The 24,074-nt window shown below is 40.4% G+C and overlaps 1 protein-coding gene across 2 annotated transcripts; it reads left to right on the top strand.

Moving 5' to 3' along the window:
- Window positions 1-19,655: 19,655 nt before the first annotated feature.
- Window positions 19,656-22,642, top strand: sp7 (Sp7 transcription factor). 2 transcript variants are annotated; one of them, XM_034083320.1, is made up of 2 exons: window positions 19,656-19,676; window positions 21,293-22,642. In XM_034083320.1, the coding sequence occupies exons 1-2, from the start codon at window positions 19,656-19,658 to the stop codon at window positions 22,640-22,642; spliced, it is 1,371 nt and encodes a 456-aa protein (XP_033939211.1). The 2 variants fall into 2 exon arrangements, with proteins under 2 accessions (XP_033939211.1, XP_033939210.1); XM_034083319.1 differs by having other exon boundaries at window positions 19,656-19,691.
- Window positions 22,643-24,074: the final 1,432 nt, after the last annotated feature.

Raw genomic sequence — 24,074 nt, 5'->3', positions numbered from 1 at the left:
TGCATGTGTATGTGCGCGTGCGTGTGTGAAGGAGTGGTTGAGACAAAAAGGGAGGAGCCTGTATGCAAAGAAACGACGTTGACAATTTGAACCAATGATATTGCAGTATAGTAAACTAGATTGGTTGAACTAACAACGTCGAACCGAAAGGGGGCGCCACAGCAAAACACAATACAATTAAGTAGGTTAAAGTGCTTTTACTCTCATCTCATTACATGGTATAAGTGTAGTGCTATAGACTTACATGTTAAAATTAATCAACAAAAAAAGACATTGCCTACATTACAAGTAGTCCAGTATTCAAAACCCTACTTAGGTAAAAGTTAGTAAGCATGTATCAGAAAGTGTACTTTTAGTAGTAGTCCTTTCTCTGCACAATGAGACTGAGAATTGGCTGGCACATCTGGTATTTGATGCATTAATGTGTTATCATAGCTGGTAAAGGTGCAGCTATTTTAACTGCAGGGTATCTTGTGAATTTACTCCAGGTGTAACTAAAGTCTTATTTAAGTCTTGCATATATTTCATGTCGCAATCCAAATCTTCAAAGTTACTAAAGGTATTAAATAAATGTAGTGGAGTAAAAGTACACCATTAACCTCTGAATTGTAGTGGAGTAGAAGAGCAGAGTAGCAAATTAGTAACTTTACACCACTGTGTGTTTGTAAGCCTGCTCACACTTTCGTCATTCATAAATAATGTACATAAAGAATTGAGTTAGTGACTGTTTTATTCAACCACAAGATGGCGACAACTAATTGCCGCACTGAAAGCTCCAGCCATCTGAACACTCTGTATAGTGTTTGCATATGTAACTCCAAAATAATAAAGGTAAACATATACAAAAGATGAACAGATTGGTTGTCTGACCATACCATTAGAATGATAACACATAAAGATAATGATAGATAATGAATACAATCTTTTTTGAAAGTATACTATCCTTATATATTGAAATCCAACTTCAACATTTGTTATTGCCCTGCTACTAAACCCTGAATCATCCAAACAATATGTAAGGTTACTTCAACAATAATGTTCACGAGCTGACATTGATGTAAAACATCGATAAAACCCAACTAACATTTCTGTGGCCGGCTGAGTCTACTTTGGTACATTCCCCTTTTCACTGTCACTGTTTTTGTATTACCCTCAATGTAAAGGCAATAAAGACATCTAATCAGTTATTAACTGTTTTTCCACATTTGAAGCAGAGTCAGGAGAAATTAAAGCCTAGGGCAGAAAATTGGGAAACATTAAAGCTGAGTGGAGCAGGATGTAAAAGTTGTTAAGAGTTTTATGTTCATTGGTGGACAGAGTCACTCAGATGCTGTTTATTCTAAAGAGGATTTATGCCATCGGAGCACACCTCATTAGCGCTACTAGTTGTCCTCCATCCTGTCTAGTTTCCTTTCCTCTCCTCTCTTCTCCTCACTTAAGGCTACATGGAAACATGGATGACTTCACAGTGTGGCTCGGCAGCAAGAGGAAGTCATTAGGATATTCTGGGTTAACAAGGCGGCGAGCGAGATCTGCAGACTTCAGCAGGAGCCTACAGCACACTGAGGGATGGCACTCATGCAGAGTAAACTTCCTCAGTCTCATGGCTTCCAATGTGTCGCAATTCTTTAACCAAGTTGGACAGTTAGAGCATAATGTGGTCTGATCCACTTCCAGGGAAATAAAACTACTATTTGCTGTTAAAGTTTGCATGGACTAGAAGATTAATTCCAACTTTTACTTCTTCAAATGCTCATCAAATGTCAATATCACTTGTATTTTTCCAGTTAGTAATGATCTAATTACCTTACACTTTATTTTACTTGAGTGTTTAATTTTCTGCTACTTTATACTTCTACTCCAAAACATTTCAGAGTATGTTAATATAGTACCTTTTACTCAACTATACATACACTTATTGATAGTTATACTGTAAGTTTCTAAAGTATTATGCATTGTTATATAAGTACATTCAACTAGTCCATCATAGTTAAAATGAGCTCATCTTAAAGCAGCAGAAGAAGGAAGAAAATCAAATAACACCTACTTCTCATTATTCATAGTTGTTTAATTCATTGTTAATTTAAACGTTTAAATAAAAAATAGTTGTTTTTTCATCTTTTCATACATGGACTACTTTTACTTCAAAGTGCATTAAAGTGCATTATTTGTTTGTTCAGCCACATGAGGGCAGCAACACCAGATACAACTATTTTCAATTTGTTATGGTAGACATTTTAGCAAATAATTGTCTGTTTACACATTCAGCAGACATATTTGGATATCAGTTCTGGCTATACAACAACAATAGATTATGATCCCCACCAACTACTGAGGGAAAGATCCCTGTCTTTAGCTTGCCGGTTGTTTTACCTTCTTTATCAACGTGTTGCTAACTTTGTCTCTCTCTGCCCTTTGCTGCTAAGCAGAAAGTGTTTTTCTAAAACCAAATAGAAATTCAGTTGATGGCAGCAGAGCCGTGGAACTTTAGTCTAGTGGTAATTATCTTTTGTCACTAAAAGGACACCTTGCCCGTTAGACAAAGCAATTTGATCTATTGTTATAAAAGGATATTGTTTAGGGTTGCTTTAAGTAAAGGATCTAAGTACCTTATCCACCATTGCATCAAGAAGAACATGATGCACCATGAAGAGGGAAATGTATTGCAACTTCCTTCCAGTTTTAATTCTTCTTCTTTGTGCACTCACTCCCACTCTGTCTCTTCTAAGGCCACGACAGACTAAACTGTGACCTACTGGAGACTGTCTCTAATGACTTTGTATTACAGTCTATACAGTCAGGAAAACACCCCTGTCATCGGAGAGACCGCACCATGACTGTCAAGAGGATCCTTTCACTGTGTGTGGCACGGCAGGTTCACACTGTAGGCACAGGCATAGATTGGCACCGTGTTCATTCATCTTCCTCTGAAATTATTTCCGTTGGCACCAGCAGTCACAGCTTCTGTCTCTTGGTGTGTCATGTCAGCCATAGGTTTTGAGTATGGTCTATTTGCTTCCTTGGCATATTTCCCAAACATATAGAAACAGTACACACACATCCTGGATCCGCCTAACTCACCCTTCCCCAAATCAAACACACTGTATTGTACACGTTCTATAAATGTGCTCAATTCGTTCTCCAGTTCTGTCTGCAGTTTTATTACCATGATGTCGGTGATGTGGTGACAGAAGATCTACTTCTAGACAAAACAAAGAAAAGGAGCAAGGACATGTAAACGTATAGCTAATTTACTGCTGACAGGATATTAATAATTCCCCTCAGTGGGCCTTTGGTTTTGAAGGTTTCCTTTCTTTATTACAGAATGCAACAACGATGTTAAGCTCAGCGTTTGACCACATCGTTCGACTTCTCTTGGTCACTGTCTGGGACTGGAAATGTGTGAGGTTGATCACTCAGTTTTTCTTGGAACAGAAGACTTTTTACTTTTATCTCATGAAAGCAAAAAAGGAGTGAGAACATATTTAGAACATAGAGATTCCATAATGGTAAAACCAGATGTAATGTCATCCTCTAATAAACTATTCTTTTATAGTTTACTCAGCTAAATGATGGACATATAAACCAAAAACAGGACAGAGGGTAGCTTTATTGCCCACAAAAATAAAACAGCTTTGTACCAATCAGCTAAATCCATTAACATGTTTTCATCAAACATAAACACAAATGAGTAGTATCCTTTTAACAGAAAGGGTGTTTTTCTGTCATTGAGATGCAACCTTCTGGATGCTACTAAAATGCAATGGAGCATATGTTTGTTGCATGATCACAATAAATAGTTTCTTAAGCACGCATTTCTGTGCGTGTGTGTTAGAAGTTGGCTTCTAGCAGCTATGTGGAATACAATGTTAGAAGTGGTCTCCCATGGTGTAATTGGCACAGACTGGAGGATTGTTTTAGCTGACTGCCACGCCACAGGCAGGCAGGCCAGCAGATAGACAAATAGAAAGTCTAATGGGCAATTTGGAGGACATGGAGAGAGAAAGACACACACAGAGGAGAGGAAAGGAGCGATGGGAGGGCACGCGGAGGCCAAGAGAGGAGAGGGAAGGTCTGCTGAGGGGGGAATTGGAAACATATGCAGTGGTCTGACTGCTGGTCTTCCCCCCTCTGCCTCATCCAGACAACCACACACAACAAAGACGGGATATGGGCCAGAAAGGGTGTGAGGCTGAGTGCGAAGGTGATGATACATGGGCAGTGTTTGGAAGCGGACTGGCAGTTTTTTATCAAAGAAAGATGGCAAACACTAAACAAATGAAGATGACACAATGGACCAAAGTATTGTTTCAAAGTATTAACTGTGGTTTTGCATTGTGTATTGTGTATACTTTTGCCAAGTGTGGTATATTGTTTAATGAGAATAAAACCAGACAAAACCAAATAATTATTGTATGGAGGAAAATAATGATCGTTGGCATTTGTGTGTTGCACAAATAACAAAATTCTGAGGTTGCAAATGTACTGTACTGTTGTAACTACACCTCTATAGGATATTGTGCATCTCCACTATTAAAAAATCTTGTCACATGTTCGTCTGCGACCTCTGCCAAAGATGGTTTACTAAAGAAAGACGCAGCAGACTGTTCTGTAATTCTTTGTTGAGCGAGTGAGTCAAATAAGATTTCACTACAACAACAGTCTAACCGCATCTAAGCGTGAACATTACACATCACATTTTGATTCATTTCACGACTCATCATTTAAGTACACAGCGTTGAGTAGTAGCTAGTTAGGTTGTTGTCAAATCTTACTGATAGTGACCAAAGTCCTTCAGTCAAACTCATGTCAATATTTGTTTTCTTATCAAACTTAAATATTTTAATATCTGAGATAATCGTTTATTGTGTTACATCTGAATATTATCGGCAGATAGACATTTATAACATAATACAATCTCATGTTCAGGTTGGACTCAGACAACTTGACACATCTCTTTATAATTCAAGTTGTTGATTTATCATAGAAATGGTTACATTCTTGTAATTAAAACATTTACTAAGCCTCAGCTACATCTGTCTACTGAAAAATTATATTTACACCCCAAAATTATTTTTTCTAGAATTATTTTTATATAATATAAAACAATATAATATTAAAGTAGTACATTATTTCCACTGGTTCCTGTAAACGTTGATAAAGACATTTATTTTTATTTGAATGACCAACAAATAACATCAGAAGTGGTTCCTTTGTACGACTGACTGCATTCATGTAAATGATTTTGGTATTTTATAACTTCACTACAGTCAAACAGAACTGAAGACGGAAATAATAATTTATTCATGTATGCTATAGCAAGATTATGCCAAAATGTGTATACAAGCACGTGTGCATACATGTAGCAGCTCGCTAGTCGCCCACCTGTGTACAGCTTTGCTCACGCTTGTGCAAGATGTGCCCTTGCACAAGTGTGCGGCGGGAGTGCGTGCAGTGATTAAAGTCAGGGTCCGCAGCAAAGAGTGAGAGAGTGTATGTATCATCAGTGCAGTGATGGTGGTGGTGGTGGTTAGAGGAGGAGGAGGAGGAGGAGGAGGAGGAGGAGGAGGAGGAGGAGGAGGAGGAGGAGGAGGAGGAGGTCAGACACAGAGAGACAGATGCCAGCCTTGGTTTGGAGCTGTGCCTGAGGAGCGACTGTGGCTGATGGAGAGAGGAGGGACTGGGGAACGAGGGAGAGGGAGAAGAGGAGAAGAGGAGAAAAAGTGGGGATTCGAATGCTGGAATATAGATGAATGATAGAGGAAGCTGCATTAGCAATAGGAGCTGAAAGAGCAGAGAGGCCGCATAAAAGAAGAGAGAAATGAGAAGTGTGGAGAGTCTGGGGGAAGGAGGAAGGAAGGAGGAGAAAAAGGGAAGGAAAGGGGGAGGTTGTGTCGTATGGCTTTGACGCTGGAGGGACGCAGGGGCTAGCGGGGGGGGTGAGGAGGAGGAGGAGGAGGAGGAGGAGGAGGAGGAGGAGGAGGAGGAGGAGGAGGAGGAGGAGGAGGAGGAGGAGGAGGAGGAGGAGGAGGAGGAGGAATGGGGGAGAGGGGGCTCATTAACCAGTGCGAGATTGGAGCCTCAGTGGCTTGCTCGCATTCAACCACACTCAGCCTTTGATGAGGGCTGGATCCTCAAGCTCAATCAGTCCCACATGAGTCCAACTGAGAGAGAGAGGGAGACAGAGAGGCCAGAGAGAGACAGAGGGGGTGGTTGGGATGGAGAGACTCAAGGAGAGATGGAAGACAGGAAAGGAGTGGAGAGACAGGAAATGGTAGATGGTATAGAAAAGGAGATGAGGGGGAGTGACAGCCCAGGGGGAAGAAAAGAGCAATAAATGAAGCAAACATCAGGATACGGCTAAACGGGCGCTCGCAGGGAGCCACAGGGGACTTTTCATTTAAAAAACAAACTGCTGTCCAGAATAAAATAGTTTTCATTATACAAAACATGTCTGAGTGGATGCATGAGTCATTGTGAAGGAGAATTCAGGAGGTTTCTGACTGTGCATATATTTGTGTCGACCAGTGGACTGGATGTTTCCACATCTGAGTTTGATACTTCTCTTGAGTCTGGTCACTGCATATGGGCTCTTGCTTAATTATGTAGCATGTATGCTAAGAATAACAATAAATACTGCAAATAATTGCCAATTTGAAAAACACATACCGTACATGCCTTAAGTATAGAAATGCTGCAAAAAAACAAGAACAGGGAACCTATAATAAACGACAAAATACAAACAACATATAGATGTGTTTTCTAATGTGACACCCTATAAGGAGGGCAACATCGTTTGTCTGCACCTCATTGTGAAAAACTGTTTTATGATTTGAGAATACAATTGTTAAGATTAATTTCATAACAAAATGTGTTGGGGCTAAATTAAGAGAAAGGTCATGGTCCGGGTTAAAATAATAATGTAGGGTTTTAAAAAAACAGCTGTGATCCTGTGTTTGAGTGTGATTGTGTTATATTGAACCATTTTTTTTACATTACTATTCGTATTAATTTGTGTTTTTTAAGCGTGTATCTTCAAGTGTGTAATATATTCCTGAATTTGCTAACATTTATGGTGTTTTCTGGTTTTGCCACCGTATGTGTGGATGTTTGTAGGCTACTATACCTGATGAGTGTGCATGCTTTAAAATCAGACAGAGAAAGATATGTACAGTATGTGAAATGCATGTGTGTAAACGTAAGCGCGTGGCTGATCACGTGACATAGCGTCACTGCCATTGATGAATGTGGCAGCATTTAGTGGTTCTCCTGAAGCCCAGGTCTCTCTCTTTCCTTTCTCCAGTTGCTCTCAACACCACATCAGCACCAGAGGGCCACAGGATCATTACCTAATTACTGTGTCTCTATCAGAGGCAGAGTTAAACGCACCGCCCCATCTGCCTCCTTCCTTCTCTCCTCTTAAATCCAGCGTTCTGCAGGAACCAATTAATCGCAGCAGCCATGAGGGTCACAATTAGAAAGTGTTTAACCAAGTCAAAACATGTCCCACTTACTGATCTCCTGGTAGTTATCTGTGCTGACGGTGCATGTAAACATAGACCTAGTAATGAAAGGCTATTAGACGGGCTGAATTTGTTCTGTTGCGATCATAAATACACCTACAGTGAACAAGCTATATATATATATAACACGTTCTGCTTCTTTGGCAGAGGAGAGGGATGTTATTGCATCCATTGTATTAACTAGGTGATGTTATCTGGATGATAACCTTAAGTCCCGATGTAACTCTATACTTCGGTTGAATCCCATCTACCACTTGGCAGATGTATAGAACTCAGGTTACTTTATTGGTTTCCCTAATTGGTGCCAGTTTCCATTTTCATTTACTAAAATGTCAGTGGCGTAGCATTGTGTTCATACTGTGTGCATCAATGCTAAGTTCATGTGTGTGTTAAAGAGAGACAGTACAGGGCACATGTGTCGAACTCAAGGCCCGGGGGCCAAATCAGGCCCTCGGTGGATTTAATTTCGGCCCGCAGGATAATTTCTAATTACTATTAGATCTGGCCCGCCGGTATATTGCACGCACACCTTCACTCAATCCTGAGGGTCTCCTCAGCTCAGAGCCTGAGCCCAAACATTGATGACCTTGCACCCAAGATGAGATGCCAAGTATCTGCTTGAACTAGCATCACAGAGCAGCACACTGAGGTTACATGGATGTTTCCTTCTGCACTTTTTCTCTCACGACAACAGGGCAACAGGGGCATGCTTTCTCTTTGAGGGAAATAGTTTTGTTGAAGCTGTTGTTGGCCTGTGGAGAAATGTAATCATAAGAAATGACTCCGGAAAAGCTGCAGATAGAGCCATAAGAAATGAAGGCAACTGATTATTTAATGTTGTTTTTATAGGCAATAATTTAAGCTTTGTTAGTTCCAGGTTTAATATGTGCAGTAAGTTCATTTCAATACGTTTTGCAATAAACATTGAACCAGTCCGGCCCTCGACGAGTACCCATTTTTTTTATTTTGGCCCACTGTGTATTTGAGTTTGACACCCCTGGTATAGGGAGAGGGTACAAAAGAAAAAGAAAGAGATAGAGAGATGTGAGAGACACTCTGCTGCGCCGCATGTGTAAACGTATGCAGTAACTCTGAGATGACTGTTTGTGCTTTGTTCTGTTTGTGTGTGTATAATGAGTCATCAGTGATTGGCAAAGTTCATGTGGTCAGCAATGGAGGCAGAGGGGACACTTTACAGTAAGTGCATCAATGGAAAAAGTACCTCTCGGAGAGGGGGAGAGGAGGGAGGATGGCGGCCAGGCAGAGCACATCATTCGTCCAATTGTAGGAGTCAATTACACAAAAATACACAAAACTCACCACAGTTGAGCACAAAAAGCCACCGTGACGGAGGAGCAAACAAAAAGAATACTTGAGATTTGGATAAACACACGTTTATGCAGGAAAAGTAAACATGGCAAAGACAGCAGAAATGCATCAGTGGAGAATGTGAAGTTGAGAAGGGGGTAAAACTGTATTAACTGTAGTGTGAGATCCACAAGGTCACGGAATAAGAACGTGACCTGGTTTAGAGGAACCTGTAATTGCTGCTCGCTATTCAAACATTATCTCATCATGTGATATAATATCCTAGGCCTGACAGTTAATCAAATGTCCACACACACACACACACACACCCACACACACTGGCTGGGAGGGCTGATCTGGGAGGATACACTGCCCTATTGAACTACACCCACTGTGACCCATTATTCAGCAGCTCTTCCCCGTAAATGTGATAATTATATGCTTGCCCATTCACAGTGCAGCACACATATACAAACCATGCTGCTTCTGTTTATTCTCCCCGTAATTCCTCTTTTATTTCCTCACACACTTAGTTAATCTGTTATAAACCAACATGGTTACATCATTAAGCTGTTTCCTATGCAAACTATTATATGGTGGCTTGTGAGGGGTAACATTATTTGTTGTTCCAAAAAGCAAAAAACAGCAAACATAATGATCAGAAAACAATTGTAAACTTTAAGAAAAATATACGTAGTTTGGGTAGACGTATGTCCATCTGGTCTTCAATCAATGTGTGTGTGGAGGTATGCGTAGCATGCTTGTGTGAGTGTGTAGGTGCATCCGTGTGTCTCGGTGTGTGTTTGTGCGTGTGTGCTGGCAGGCCAATGCGCCATTGTGCAGCGGCGACCACAGGGCCTCCTTCTCCCCCAACCCGCCACAACAAAGAGCAATTAAACGCCGCTGCCTTGCCAGCTGAGGAGCCAACCGCCAGCCACACTTCCACAAACAGGCAGATCTGTTTAAAACCAAAGGGGAGAAGCAATAAAAGCCAACCTACCGAGAGCAACCCCCTCTGATCCCCTTCCGATGATTCAAACCAGAAGGTGACTGGCTGGCTTCACCCTATCACTCACTATCACCGTTCAGGCGGCATTACCATCACATGTGCAGTTTTACATGCAAAACTCAACCCGTACAATGATGTATTGCACATGGTGGATGAATATTGGCTGTACAGACCATGGCGTTAAAAACATGACAAGATAAGATGCTTCAAAACACAATATGACACGCCAAAGCTTTTTGAAAACAGGGGTTTTTTAAATTAAGAAATATCTCAAATGTACTGTGTTTGTTGCTGTATGTTTATTTCAATGACAGGCTACTCTGCTACAGGATGCGTAGCCTACATGGAATTTCACTGTGTTTGTTTGACCTGCAAAGTTCCCTTTGAGGATTAAAGCCTTTTCTTTACCACATTAAAACAGTGGAAATGGTAGCATATAGTGTACCAGCTCATTTCATTCCCTTATTTGTTGGCGTCAGTCTTTGCCAGGCACCTACTACTGACTTCACATACTGTCTGTGTTTGTTTTCACTTGAACTGTTGCATTGGTGGAAGTAGTATTACAATTAAGGTTGCTCAAAGTAGCGATACCACAATCTAAAAATACTTCATTAAGTAAAAGTAAGTTACAGTATAATCACCAAAAAGGCAGGGTGAATAATAAAGTGTTATATAAATGTAAATGGTAAGATCTTTACTGACACACTTGTGTATTTAATGGTGGTTGTATTTGGGCAAATATTTGCAATCTGGTTAACTTGTTCAATTTCTTTAGACTCGCCAAAGGCTTTGTATGTAATGGTGTGGTCTTTAGAGTAAATAGTAAATATGCTGTCTGACAAATGTAAAAAAAACATTATATTTCCCTCTGAACTGTGTAAGAGCATAACAAAGAAATACTCAAGGAAAGTCAAAAGTACCTCCAAAATAAAGCATGTACATGAGTTAATGTATTTAGTTACATTCCACCACTGCTTTGTCCCAATTGAGCAAACAAATGGCTTTAATAAGGTTTCACAACACTAAGTCGAATCTTGTTTTACTATGAAGTATTATAATGCTTTTTAATTTTGTCCTTAATTCTATTAATTCGTTCCATAAAGTACAAGTTATACATAGAGATGACTAAATAAGAAATAGATAAATAATTGAAAGGCTTTGCCGTGTTTGTCAAGTTTTCATAAAGCTTCAGGCATTCACATCTTGAGTAACTTCCACACATTTGTGTTGTTGTCTTGTTTCTCTGTGACCCCAGCAGAGGGCAGGACAGGGACCTGCCGTGGAGCAGCTGTGGGGCCTGTCCTGGCCCAGCCCACCCTAGCCCTGCTCGGCCTGGGTTCAGCGTGGGCCGCACCGCGGTGTCTCTGGTCAGGCAGCCTGGAGCCCTTGGGCGCTGGCAAGGGGTGCGGGCGTCCGGGAGGGGCCCCCTCAAAAGCCATCTACGAGGGGCCACACCCACACAGCCATTACGGTGGAGGCTGTTCTGGGCTTCTCCCGAGGCCGCCCGATTGCCATTTTTAGAGCAGCAACAGAGTAGACCACATGCTGTGGCTTCAGGCAAGTGGGGGGAAGGAAGGTTTCTTCTTTATTTTCAGTCAAAGCGCCATAGTCTTTGGGAGAATTTCTACATTTGCACTCCAGTAGACTCAGTCAGGGAGGAGAAATTGTTCATCTCTTGGATTGAATTTCATATCTTGCTTCCTATCCCAACTTTTGTTAGGCAACATGGCGCTTCGTATCCAGGCGAATTAACTCGCGCAACCCAGCGCGTGTAATCTGTCTGTTTTTAGTCTAGTGGTTTGGACTCCCAATCATGAAAGAATAGATGATCTGCAAGTATTAAACTTAGTTCCAAGACCTTGTGAAATAAGTTCGGTATATTGAGTCCTGCACAGTCTCAGTGTTTTTCAGAACAGCGTGTGGGTGAAGCGTTGGGTGGTCTAAAGGAGAGAAGACTTGAGCTCCCTCTTGCACACATATGGTGCGGCTTGGCCTTTTTGTTTTGATTTCAGGGGTTTTAGGTTATAAGTAATAAAGTCTCCTTTAGGTACGGCCTGCTTATTTTACCTACCTATAATGTCATTCTATTTCTGTACTGGACGCCCTGCCCGCTCCTCTCACGGTTTCTATGAGTTCTTACAGCCTTTTTCCAGCTCAAGCTTGCTTCACATTTAACTCTTTGACCTATTGCATCTATCAAACACCAGTTCTGAACCCTGCTTTAATCCGCAACCCCTCTATTTCTAACCCTGTTTTGATCCCCCTCTCTCTTCTTGATCAGTATCACCAGGAAGTCCCCACATCAGTCTCCTCTTCAGAAGAGGAAACTCAAGTCAAGAACACTTCACTTCTACTCCACACAATCACTCAATAGTCAGGGACATATGATACTCTTGGTCACCCGTCTCAAACATAGAGACAAACGCACTCTCTTGACCCACTTGAAGATATTATCCCTCTCCTGCAGCGCAATGTGTCTCTCATAAATAAACAGTCCTCCAGACCACATCGTTATGGCACTAAGACACCAAATGTTGAGCTTTGAACAATCCTCTTTTAGAAATAAAGGAGACTGAAAGATGGAGGTATTGTCTTGTGAGTGGCGGACCACAAAGCTGAAGTAAATCTCAAGAGGACAAAACTGAAGAAAAGACAGAAACTCTCAGATAACAACAGTTTTCATCATGCTACCGGCCCTCACAGTGTTTGGTTTTTAACAAAGCCGTGTTGGAAGAATTAATCAGATTTGTTACTTTAACAAAGTAACAACAGAACAATCTAAAACATACTCAATTTCAAACAAAAATCCTGCATTTGAAATCCTTCAGAAGTCTTGTTAGAAGATGTTTTTGGTTGAAATGCTTACAACTCTTAGACAACTGAAACACAAAACAACTATGCCAAACCGTTTTGTCAGGGGTCACCAGCCCCACGGGTCGGATAACAAGGCAATTTTTTATCAGCTTATATTTTTTGTAAATGTTCATCTTAAAAGCAAAATCAGCTGTCAGATAAATGCTTGTGGAGTTGAAAGTACAACATTCTCTAAAATACTCCCTGAAATGTATCTGAGTGGAGGTAGAGAGTAGCATAAAAGTATAAAGTTAACATACCTTAAAATTGTATTTAAGTACAATGCAAAAGCAAATGAGTTTATATTATGATTATATATACGTATTTAAGTCTTATTTAACGTAGCAGTTTGACATTACATCTAAGCTTTTTGATGTTATTTAAGTATTTCGCTTGACATTATTGCAGTATAAAAAAAGTGTTTCAGGAAAATGTTATGTCAGAGCACTTTTAAGGCATATTTTATTTATTAATAAATAGAAAGGAAACTAACCAAAAGAGTGTGTTAGGGTGTGTAGGTGTTGGAGGGGTCTTTACCAAATACAGAGTACAATTCTGGTTATTTCAGTGAAATAAGCACATCCAAGAGAGGAGTTAATTAAATCAAGGAAGTCCGACGGAAGTTATTTGCAGGCTGAGGAGACCAGAGATGACTGCTGGTGGCACACACACGACACATGGAACAGATCACACAACGCTTGGAGTCGGATTGGCCCGTACGAAATAAAGTCACCCAAAAAAAGAAACCTCAATTTACTCCCTTTAAAAAACCCACCCCTCCTTTTTGGTAGGGCTCCACCAAGGAGTAATGAGCTCCCACCCAAACCTCAGCAGCAGCTGCTGTCAGGGTCTGGGGGCACTGACTAAATATGTTTAAAGCAGTGGGGGGAGAGGGGAAGGTGGTGGGCTGCCCTGTGGGGAGCAGCGCTGTACCTTCTGACATGACAGTGTTCAAAGAAATCAATAAGAGCTACCATGTGATGAAGAATCAGCTAATTGATCAAAGGGTCACAGCAAGGAAAAATGTGTAACTTTTAACTCAGAGGAATCACATGAAAATGGGAAATCACACATACTTTTTATAACATGGATAACTGGCTCCCTGGATTCAACCATATTGCTTAATCTACATGGGGGTTGTGCTGATTTTCTAATATTAACTGTTAATAAGTAGAACTTTTTTTACAAAAATTCCTAAAGTTGTGAGAGGAGGGGGATTTAGTAGAAATGTTAAATAAACCTGACAAGCACTTTGTTTGAAGCGTACTGAAACTAGTAATGGGAGGTTCTGAGGCACTGATTATGTTTATTCAGTATTTTGAGTATTTCAAGTAGATATTTAGGGTTGTAATGCTTAATGCCATTTATATGACTGTCAGTGAGTTTGGTAACATGTCAAAACATGTCAAAACATGGATAAAAGCGTCTAACAAGTAACATGTAATGTAACTCACTGGTGCGAGAAGGCGAGACCATTTTTAAGTGACTATACAGAGTGAACATATGGTTATTTCCTTCAGGCATTATGTACCAGTGATGAACCGTTACCAATCAAACTCTCAAAAGCAGCAGTAGCAAACAATATTGTTTTCCTTTTGGACAGCACTTACTGAAACTTTAAAGTATTTTAAGGGTCAAGCCATAAGTCTTCAGAGGCAAATTGCAAGTCTTTCAGATCTGAATGCTGACCACGAAAACGGTCCGGTGAAATCTGTGTTAGCTTTTTTTTTTGCAGTAACTTTAAATAAACTTAGAGCCATGCACAGGTCCATTAAAAAAAGACTGTGACCTTAACTTCTTTAGAGTCTCAGGTCTTTGGGGAGACCCGTCTCATAAGCCAAGTTTTGAATCTTCATGTTTTTGATTTACTGTAAGGCTGCGCTTCAGTATCATGTATACTGTAACTCTGATATTTACAACCAGTTTTTTATGTCAAAGAAGAAAACCACACATTAACTATAACTTAATGAAATCCTAGTGAGGATAGTGCCTTACACATCACAATGTTTTTGCGTTATGTTCAGCCTAGATATGATGACACATGTATGTTGCTGCCTAGTCAACCTACAGTGTCCAGTAAAAGCATAGTATATCCTAAAAGTCTCTCTCATTTTACAAAGTATGTATAAAGAGATATTGAAAGAGACTATCATTGCGCCATCCTGAGCAATTGCATGCATGACGCCTGTCGGGGTCATTAGGTGGCCGCAGGTCTCCCCGACAGACGGGGAGATTACAGGCCAGATGTCGGCTTGTATATAGCAAGAAGGCGGTGGACTGGGATTTGTTTGGGAGTAGATGGACTTCTGTGTTTCCAGAGCTGATACGTGCATGTAATACCAAGTACAGCAACATTTTTAATTCTAAAGCGAGATAATAACTCTGGCATTCTGCTTAGAGTCAAAAAATCTTTATAGGGAAAACAATTGATGTTCTCTCAGTGCCTTTTGGGATTATTTCTGACGTGTGGTCACTGAGACATCACAGAGAGACAGGAATTAACTATGCTGGAGGTTGGGATGTCAGACTAAAATCATGTTGCTATTTAAAAACAATATTCAAAGTTATGAGCAGCAGGAGACATTTAGCTTCTTTCATTTGCATTTATAAAGGGCAAGGATGACTTTCTCCTCATTGCTACATGTGATTACCAGCATGTCTGCTGACTGAATAAGTTCTGTCCACTGGTTGAAATGCAGCCTGTAGGTGGTTCAATTACTCAAAACCACCTACATGCCCCAAAGTAGAGACAGACCACTCGAGCCGGGCAGGTCATTTTATTAAAAGCATGTTGTCGCTTTTCATGTTTGTCTCAAAAAGGCATAAGTGACCAACATGTGATGCTGAAATTAGCAGCATCAACAGCAAATGAACATGATATTCACTGGTGTGTTGTGTAACCCACCACCCTTTCTCTTTCACTCAAAGTCTTTCTGTCTATACGTTTCCGTCTTTCTCTCTTCTCCCGCACTTCTCTCGCTCTCTCATTTTCCGTTGACAAGCTCACTGAATCTTTGACCACACAGCCTGGAAAAATAGCACGGAGTCATGCTGCAAGGCAAGTCTATCCCTGACCCTGATTCCCTCTCACCACATTTCCATCAGCAGCGAACTAAAACACATCTAATCATTTCAATTTTCCCCCTCCGTCGCAGTATTATTAACATTGTTAATTTTCTGAGGGTTGCAGCCCAGAGGGGAATGTCAAGGGAAATGCATTATGGCGAGATATTCCATTGATCCACCATTACACACACTTACTTGGTTGCTGTAATGGCCTAATGATACCAAGGAACCAATTTAATACCAATGTAGAAAACAGAAGGCCTTTCACCCCCAAAAGAAGGATGCATTAAAAACCAATGTATAGACAAGGCCTAACATCTTAGCAGTCACATTTGTTTCATGATGCTTTGAACTGCTGATGTGCTTTCGTGTTACCACCAAGACGAATCTGGCAAACCTTTCAATACTATTTCAAGAAAGACGCCTGCTGGATGAACTCGCTTGTACTAAAGTGTACCAAACGAAGCCACAGCGAGTAATTCATGCCTACAGGGCTTGAAATATTTCTGTAATTTCTTACTCGAGTTAGTACTCGGATATTTTACTTACTTTATAAGTTAAAAGTTAGTCTGGGTTAACCAGTGTATATGTATATCTCCAAAATCACTCTCTACCTATATTGTGTGATAACCTTTACTCAGATACTTACTAGAAATGAAGACACAATGATTTGATGAATACAAAAAACAACACAGACACAAAGCTAAGTGAATTTAATGTTCTCTTGTTTTCTCTCTACATTTTGAATGTAAGCTGCAGTTGCCAAAAAGTGAACAATATACTTGGATACTTTCACCTTTGAAACTAAACAAACTGAGAGCTGAGAAACCAGAAGAACTCTGCCGCTCTGAAACGGCTCGACCCGAAGGTTTGTCAGTTCAGTCGACCACTGATTGAGTCTCATTGTTTCCCATTTTTAACCAGAGTAAAACATTATCTGAAAACAAAAGAGGCTTTACATTCGGCCAGCAACAAAATGCACAATGTTAATGTTTCTTGATGGATGTAAAAGATTGTGACAGTCTGGTATATGCTAGGCAGCCAGCCCTCACATTACAACAAAGTCATGGAGCATAATCACATGAATTACATTTAAAGACTGCACACATACAGGAAATAGGTGAATACAAATGAGTGATGACGCTTAATGTAAGATTCAAACAGTCCCATATCAGAGGACAACTTTCCTTCACGCTCTCAAAAAAGTAGAGGGTTTTTTGTCATTTCGCAAGCATTTAAGCTCACGCAAAAGCTGAATATACCAAAACAAACTCACTGATCAAGTCAGAAACAAGGGACACGTATCAATTAAACTTCCAGCAATGAGACATTCAGATATCTGAGATATTAAAACTGAGGTCATCCCTGAAAGTAATCTAAAGAGAATCATCTAAATGCAAAAGGCCACATGGCTAGAACAAGGTGCAACATGCTCGCTTGAGTGTGCTTGTTGCACACAAACGGACTTAGGCTAATGAGCTAGCAAAACTACCACAACCTGGAACTACTAATACAACTGATAGCTGTCATATGGACAATAACTATCTATACGAAACATATAATCAGCCTTGGGGAACATAATCATGCCCACCCAACGCCCCAAGGTTCATCAAGCCTGCAGTGCCTACCTACCCAAAGGTCTAAACCGCACAAGGCAGAAAATAGTAAATAGAGCAGAGAAAGCTTTTTGAAGAGGCTGTTAAGACCTTAACGCATTCTCTAATTATACATCTCTTTTGAAGAGAACTGTAAATGGGAACACGCCAAGGTTTTAGATTACTACAAGTCTTGTAAAAATGAGAAAAAGCGGTCCATTGCGGACCACTTTTGCGGCAGTCTAAGAGCTTTATACCTCCCCTCTCATTTCACTTAAATGTAAAACATAAAGCATTAATGAACGCTAAGAAGAAAAGGAACACTTCACTTAAAGACGTACACCAGTAACACACCATGTGTCAAATGAGAGGGGATAGAAAGGCCTAAGAAAGTGTGAAAAGATTGCCACGTATAGCACATGTATCTGGATGTAGGTAGATAGATACGATAGATAGAAAGGAGTGTGTATATGAACTGTTGCATGTACTTTGTTCTTCGACTCACACCCTTCTGAAATAACAAAATAAAGGCATGAAGGTCAGTTGGAGAGCAGACTGCCAAATATAGCTGCTGTGTTCATGTGAGGGCCAGACTCTCCAGAACGACAAGCCTAGCTCTGACCAAGCCCTGTAATTGAGGAGAAAATAAGGACAGAAATTATATGTTTATTTTTGACAACAATTTTAATCTTCTGTGCTCTCCTTCAGAAAAACGAGACGCCCACAAAAAGGCGCTGAGAATCTGTCTCACCCGAGACCAAAAGTTGAGTTCTTGACTTTTTCAACCAATAAATACAATTCTAAAATGCCTTTTAAAACATAATCCTGACGGACAGATACATACATATGATGACTTTTAACCTATGAATTGAAAGCTTGTTTCTCACAATATACAGATTTATTGAAGATTCACTTTTTTTGTTGAATATTTTTCTTTAACCCAAAACCACGTATGCATTGTAACACTGGTTTTTTATTGTATAAGTATAAAGATATTTTAAATGAAGGTTTTTGGACCACATTTATTATGTAATTTATACTTGTTTGTTTCTATATAATGTGAGGAGAATATTTATTATATTTAACCGTACGCAATGTATGTGTCCCCCACAAAAATAATGATCCAAAGAAAAATAACAAATTAAGAACTCTTTAAAAGGACTAAACAAACCTAACATTTTATAATACATTTGGATGGAGTGTTGATTCTTCTCAAATCTCTTAAAGTGTTTATATTTAGTTAACCAGGCAAACAGTTTGGAGATAAAATACATTTAAAATATCGTGTCGTATATTTGAAAATCAATAATGACAGAAAGTTATCTAGATGATTTAGAAGTACCACTTTGCAACTGTCTTTGTCAAGATTTATAATTTTTTCCATTTGTAAACTTTCTGTCAGCTTTCATGTCTCATTTCTTCCTCTTTTTATCAAACATCTTACTTATGGAAAATAATCTTTGCGAGTCCCCCCCCACCCTCTGGAATTTGCCATTTGAATTCATTTTATGTGATGTGATAATCTCTTCTTTATTTTATTTAATGGCGGGATCCTTTCCTGCTCGCCTGTCTCTGTAGTTCAGTCTCTTTTACCATCACAGTTAATGTCTAAAAAGGCAGTTAACTGCATTTAAGAATATTGGAAACAGAGAGACGGTTGAAACCAGAATAATAAAATCTCGGATGGAAACCACAGCCTCGGTCTGTTTAATTTTTTTTATTATTTATGTGGCGCAGGCGGAGGCTACATGTTCTGTTGTTATTCTTCCACTCTCAGGAGGAGAACTGGAAAGAGCTCACGTTGTTTTTTTTTCATTTCTTTTTACAGTGATCCTATAGTAATGTGTCAAGCAGCATGAATACAATTTACAGCATGTCTAAATCTGTTATCCGGCCTGATAATTTTCTGTGAGATGATGTTAAACTGTAGTCTTTCCCCTCAGACTTCACTGGACTAATCCCAGTGGAAAAAATAATGCCAGTGAAACAGAAATAATGTCCTCATGGTGATTGATGAGTAACCCATTCATGCATTTATCTTGGAAAATGATTCGACACTGTTTGGGGAGGTGGGATGTCCTCTTTCTATCCACCAATCTCCTTCCATTTTCCTCCATTTCTGGGTTGTTATTGCCTCTTAGCGAGTCTTCAAAGAGCCCATGGCCTATAATTAGGGGGCGGGCTCCCCGTGCCTCAAAACACTTCCCCGCGTGAGTGCTCAACTTCTTTCAAACTGTCCCGGGACTCTGAGCTGCGCTTCTCTCTCTCCCTTCAGCTTCCTTAGGATTTTGTTTCTCAGGGATGGCCGCATCTATTCTGGAGGTAGGGAATGTGATTGTAAGTACATTTTTCTTCCTCTATTTTTATTTTATTCAAAACCAACTTTTATGATTTAATTGTTGTTGAAATTCCAGCCAGAGTTTAAATATAAAAGTCTAGTGTTTGAAAGATTAACTAAGACTGTAGTACAGATTAGTTGACAGAATTTAAAGTCTGAATACAAATATATGACTGAATATTAATCTTTGACATGAAATGGAAATCATATTATGTATTACTGAAAAAACGATCTTATGATGATAAATTATTTAAAGCAACTTAAGGGTGAGCTGAGAGTTTGGCTTAGTATCATGAAACTTTACAACTCACATTGTAATCATCTTTGCATTTACATTTCCTCTGGGCATCAGGCATTAGTCCTTTATCCAGAGCAAATATAAAGATAATTGAATAACAGGTTATCTCACCTGGCAAAGTATCTGCACAGTAGTCAGCTGATGGAGCAAGGTATTTAGAGCTGAGCAGGAATTGTAGGGGCCGTAAAAGTCTTTAAAGTCTTTGATGAAACATAATTAACCTGAGAACTGGGTTCACCCTGAGGCTGGTTGGAAGAGAAGGAGATAACCACTAACCATCCCTGAATGAAGAGGCAGTCTGAATCAAAAGACATCTTTAAGACTATAATATTCTATTCACACTGATTCAAAGTTATTGGCCGGGATTAAAAAGAGCTTAATGCGACTAGATTTATGACAACTTCACATCCCTAAAGGATTATCGCAACGGTTTTATATTTATACCACAGCAGGTAGCACGAAATGAGTATAAAATAACATCAGTAAACTCCATATGACATTATGTAAAGATAGGAACATAATAGGGATTTTTCAAATGTTCGGATATCCACGTGTACAGTGTGTCAGCATTATAAACACAGGCCTCTGTTATCTTGTGCTATTGGGTTTATTATGTTCCACATGAAAAGGGAAATACTATATACAATAGAGAGACGACTATTATGTATTACACTTTTTATTGTAACGTGAAATGCCTTTAGTAGTGAGTTTTAGTCAGGTATATTAGTTCACTTAAAAAATGATCTTATGGACCAATGAAGATTCTGAAACCTTACATGAAAACGCATACAGACAATCAACATTATGATCAATGAAGAGAATTGTAAGAAATGTTAAAGAACAATGGTAAAACGGTTGTAACACTATTATGAGCTTGTTTTCAATGCCATTGTGTCTACAGGAGAATAAAAACACGTTTGACAAGATACACACAGTTACAGAGAATAATAATCAAGCACATACACAAAGTAAACACTGTAAGTTTATGTATGATGGAGACCAATAGAAAAGGTGAAACAAATGTTTAAAGCAAACATGAATGCCACATTTAGAAAAGCTTGTGGTTTAAGCGAAACAAAAGAGTAAGGGAATTCCTCCTTTGTTGAGCAGAGCAGAACCTATACAAGCATAAACATTCACTGCTTGAAATTTCCCATACCACTTTGGAAACGGGGGGAGAGGAAAACCCAGCGGTGGCAGTCTGACATAAGTTTTTTATTAGAGTTGACACTGACAGAAGCAGCAAGCAGCCATTTCCTGCCGACAGACAGTCTCATGTTCTCCCTTGTCTCCTCCTCCCAGGAAGACGCACGCTATGGCTCCAGTCCTCTGGCTATGTTAACTGCTACCTGTAACAAGTTCGGCAGCACAAGCCCCATCAGGGATTCAGCTACACCCGGTAAGCTCGGCAGCGCTACTCCAGTAAAGAAGCATTACATCATGACCTCTGACCTTCAGTCATCTAAGAACGGGCGCATCGCAGACGGCAGCGGCCTGGCGGACTCCTACACTGGCTCCTTCACCACAGCAGGAGGAGGAGGAGGAAGCGGGTTGCTTACCCCCACTGGCAGCCCCCCTCAATCTGCCGGAGGCTACACTTCAGAGTATAACCCTTTCTCCCACTCCTTCCAAACCTCCATCTCCCAGGATCCGTCTCTTTTAGTGTCCAAGGCCCACGCTACGGTCGACTGCCTCACCAGTGTCTATACCTCGCTGGATATGACGCACCCCTATGGCTCTTGGTACAAAACAGGTGTCCACCCTGGCATTACTGCCGCTCCAGCTAATGCCACATCCTCCTGGTGGGATGTCCACCCCAACTCCAACTGGCTGTCATCATCTCAGAACCAGGCAGACGGCGGTCTCCAGGCCTCCCTGCAGCCTGTGGCCCCTCAGGCCTCCCTCAGCCCGCAGTTGTCCAGTTACAGCACCGACTTTACACAACTCAACCCAGCTCAGTACTCCTCTGTGGGGCTGAGCTCCTCCTCACACCTCCTCCAGCCCTCTCAGCACATGCTGCCCCAGGACATGTACAAGCCCAAGCCTGTGCAGAGCTCAGGGATGATTGAGAATCCCATGGGTCTAAAACCTGCGAGGGGATCAGGGGGCTATAGTGGAGGGGGAGCCCCCACCAGGTCCTCATGTGACTGCCCCAATTGCCAGGAGCTGGAGCGGCTCGGGGCCTCGGCTGCATCCCTGAGGAAGAAGCCTGTTCACAGCTGCCACATCCCAGGCTGTGGAAAGGTCTACGGCAAGGCGTCCCACCTCAAAGCCCATCTGCGCTGGCACACTGGTGAGCGGCCCTTTGTTTGCAACTGGCTGTTCTGCGGGAAGCGCTTCACCCGCTCGGACGAACTGGAGAGGCACGTGCGCACCCACACACGAGAGAAGAAGTTCACATGTCTACTGTGCAACAAGCGTTTCACACGCAGCGACCACCTCTCCAAGCACCAGAAGACCCATGCAGATTCTGCAATGCAGGGAAAAGCTGTAGCTGGGGAGGGAGAGACAGACCCTCGGAGCGAGGAGACCACAGAGCTCAACACCAGCGCCGTACCCGCCAATACTGTCGTTGACCAGATCAGCAACGGAGAGGAGAAGACTGGCACACCTAATGGAGTGGAGAACAGCAGTGGACTGTTGGAGATCTGACTTCAAGTGGTCTACTTGTCTTTAATGGTGGAAAAATAAATCACCTTTTAAATTAAAAGAAAAGACAGTATTTTGTTTCAAGACCTTCAAAGGATATGTTTGAAAAGACTTGATATGATAAATGACTGAGCATGTCAAAGGTAGCAATCACTTCATTTTCTCTGTACCCCACACACACATAGAATATGAGCAAGCCTGCAAACAAACACCAATGCAGGCAGACACAGATACACACAAATATAAGAAACCAAGTATAACATGTCTATGTGCACATACACAAAATTAACTATGAGCAAATGTGCCGGCATATATAATGCATATACAGTATATATGCACACACACACACACACACACACACACACACACACACACACACACACACACACACACACACACACACACACACACACACACACACACACACACACACACACACACACACACACACACACACACACACACACACACACACACACACACACACACACACACACACACACACACAAGTAAACACACTCATGCACACATTTTCTGCCTTTCAAATGAGACAAACCACTAGGGAAATTTAAACTGTGAGAGCAGAAGGAAAAGAGCTCTGAAGCCACAAAAGGAAAGTCTTTTTAAAAGGAGACTTATGGTTAGGATGATGGAGCCGATGGAGTATTGCATGCCTAGAGAAAAATCAGATTTACAGCTGTACTTTGATACTTATTCATTATTCTTGAAACAATCAATGAACAGACTTTCTTCTTGTTCTTCTTGTTGCCAAAGATTTTCTGATGTAAAAGGTTTTAATTTCTCTTTTGTTTGCTTCATAATATGTCTAATTTAATTTCATATTTACATAAACAATCTAATTTATGTCTTAAATTATACACATGAAAGATTATCTTATCCTGCACCCTGCGGGAAATATAATGCCTGAAATAACGCAAGATGGTTAAAGCTGGCCAAAAAGAGAAGAAAATGCATTAAATTAAGACTTTTTTTCTTATTTATTAGGGATAACATTGAGTTTGGGGTTCTGTTTTTAAAGATTTATTTATAGATCTTGAAGTTAGATGTGCGTTTAAACTATTTCTGTATAATCTTTTAATTTTGAAATATTCCACACCTGGCAAAGTAACTAATAAAAAGGGTTTTTACTTTTTAACATAAACTATATATTTACAAAAATATATAGATATTGTTAGGTGTGTTATTTTTCTACTTTTTATGTTTTTTCTATATTTTGTGTAACTTTCCACAATGAATCCATAAAGTATACAAAACATAAACATTAATGCTAATTTGTCGTTTATGATTCTGCTCATTGTAAAATTGAACTACCACTGTTTTCTGATTTGTTGTGAAATGAGTGTAAGACCGGTAATAGTGATAACGCTTTAACCCTCGTAAAGGTTAACATGTTGTAAAAGTTGTGGTGTGGAAC

The sequence above is a fragment of the Pseudochaenichthys georgianus genome, chromosome 5, assembly GCF_902827115.2.
Source record: "Pseudochaenichthys georgianus chromosome 5, fPseGeo1.2, whole genome shotgun sequence".
Lineage (NCBI taxonomy): Eukaryota > Metazoa > Chordata > Actinopteri > Perciformes > Channichthyidae > Pseudochaenichthys > Pseudochaenichthys georgianus.
Note: the sequence above shows the minus strand (reverse complement) of the source record. Positions and strands in the feature narration are given on the sequence as shown.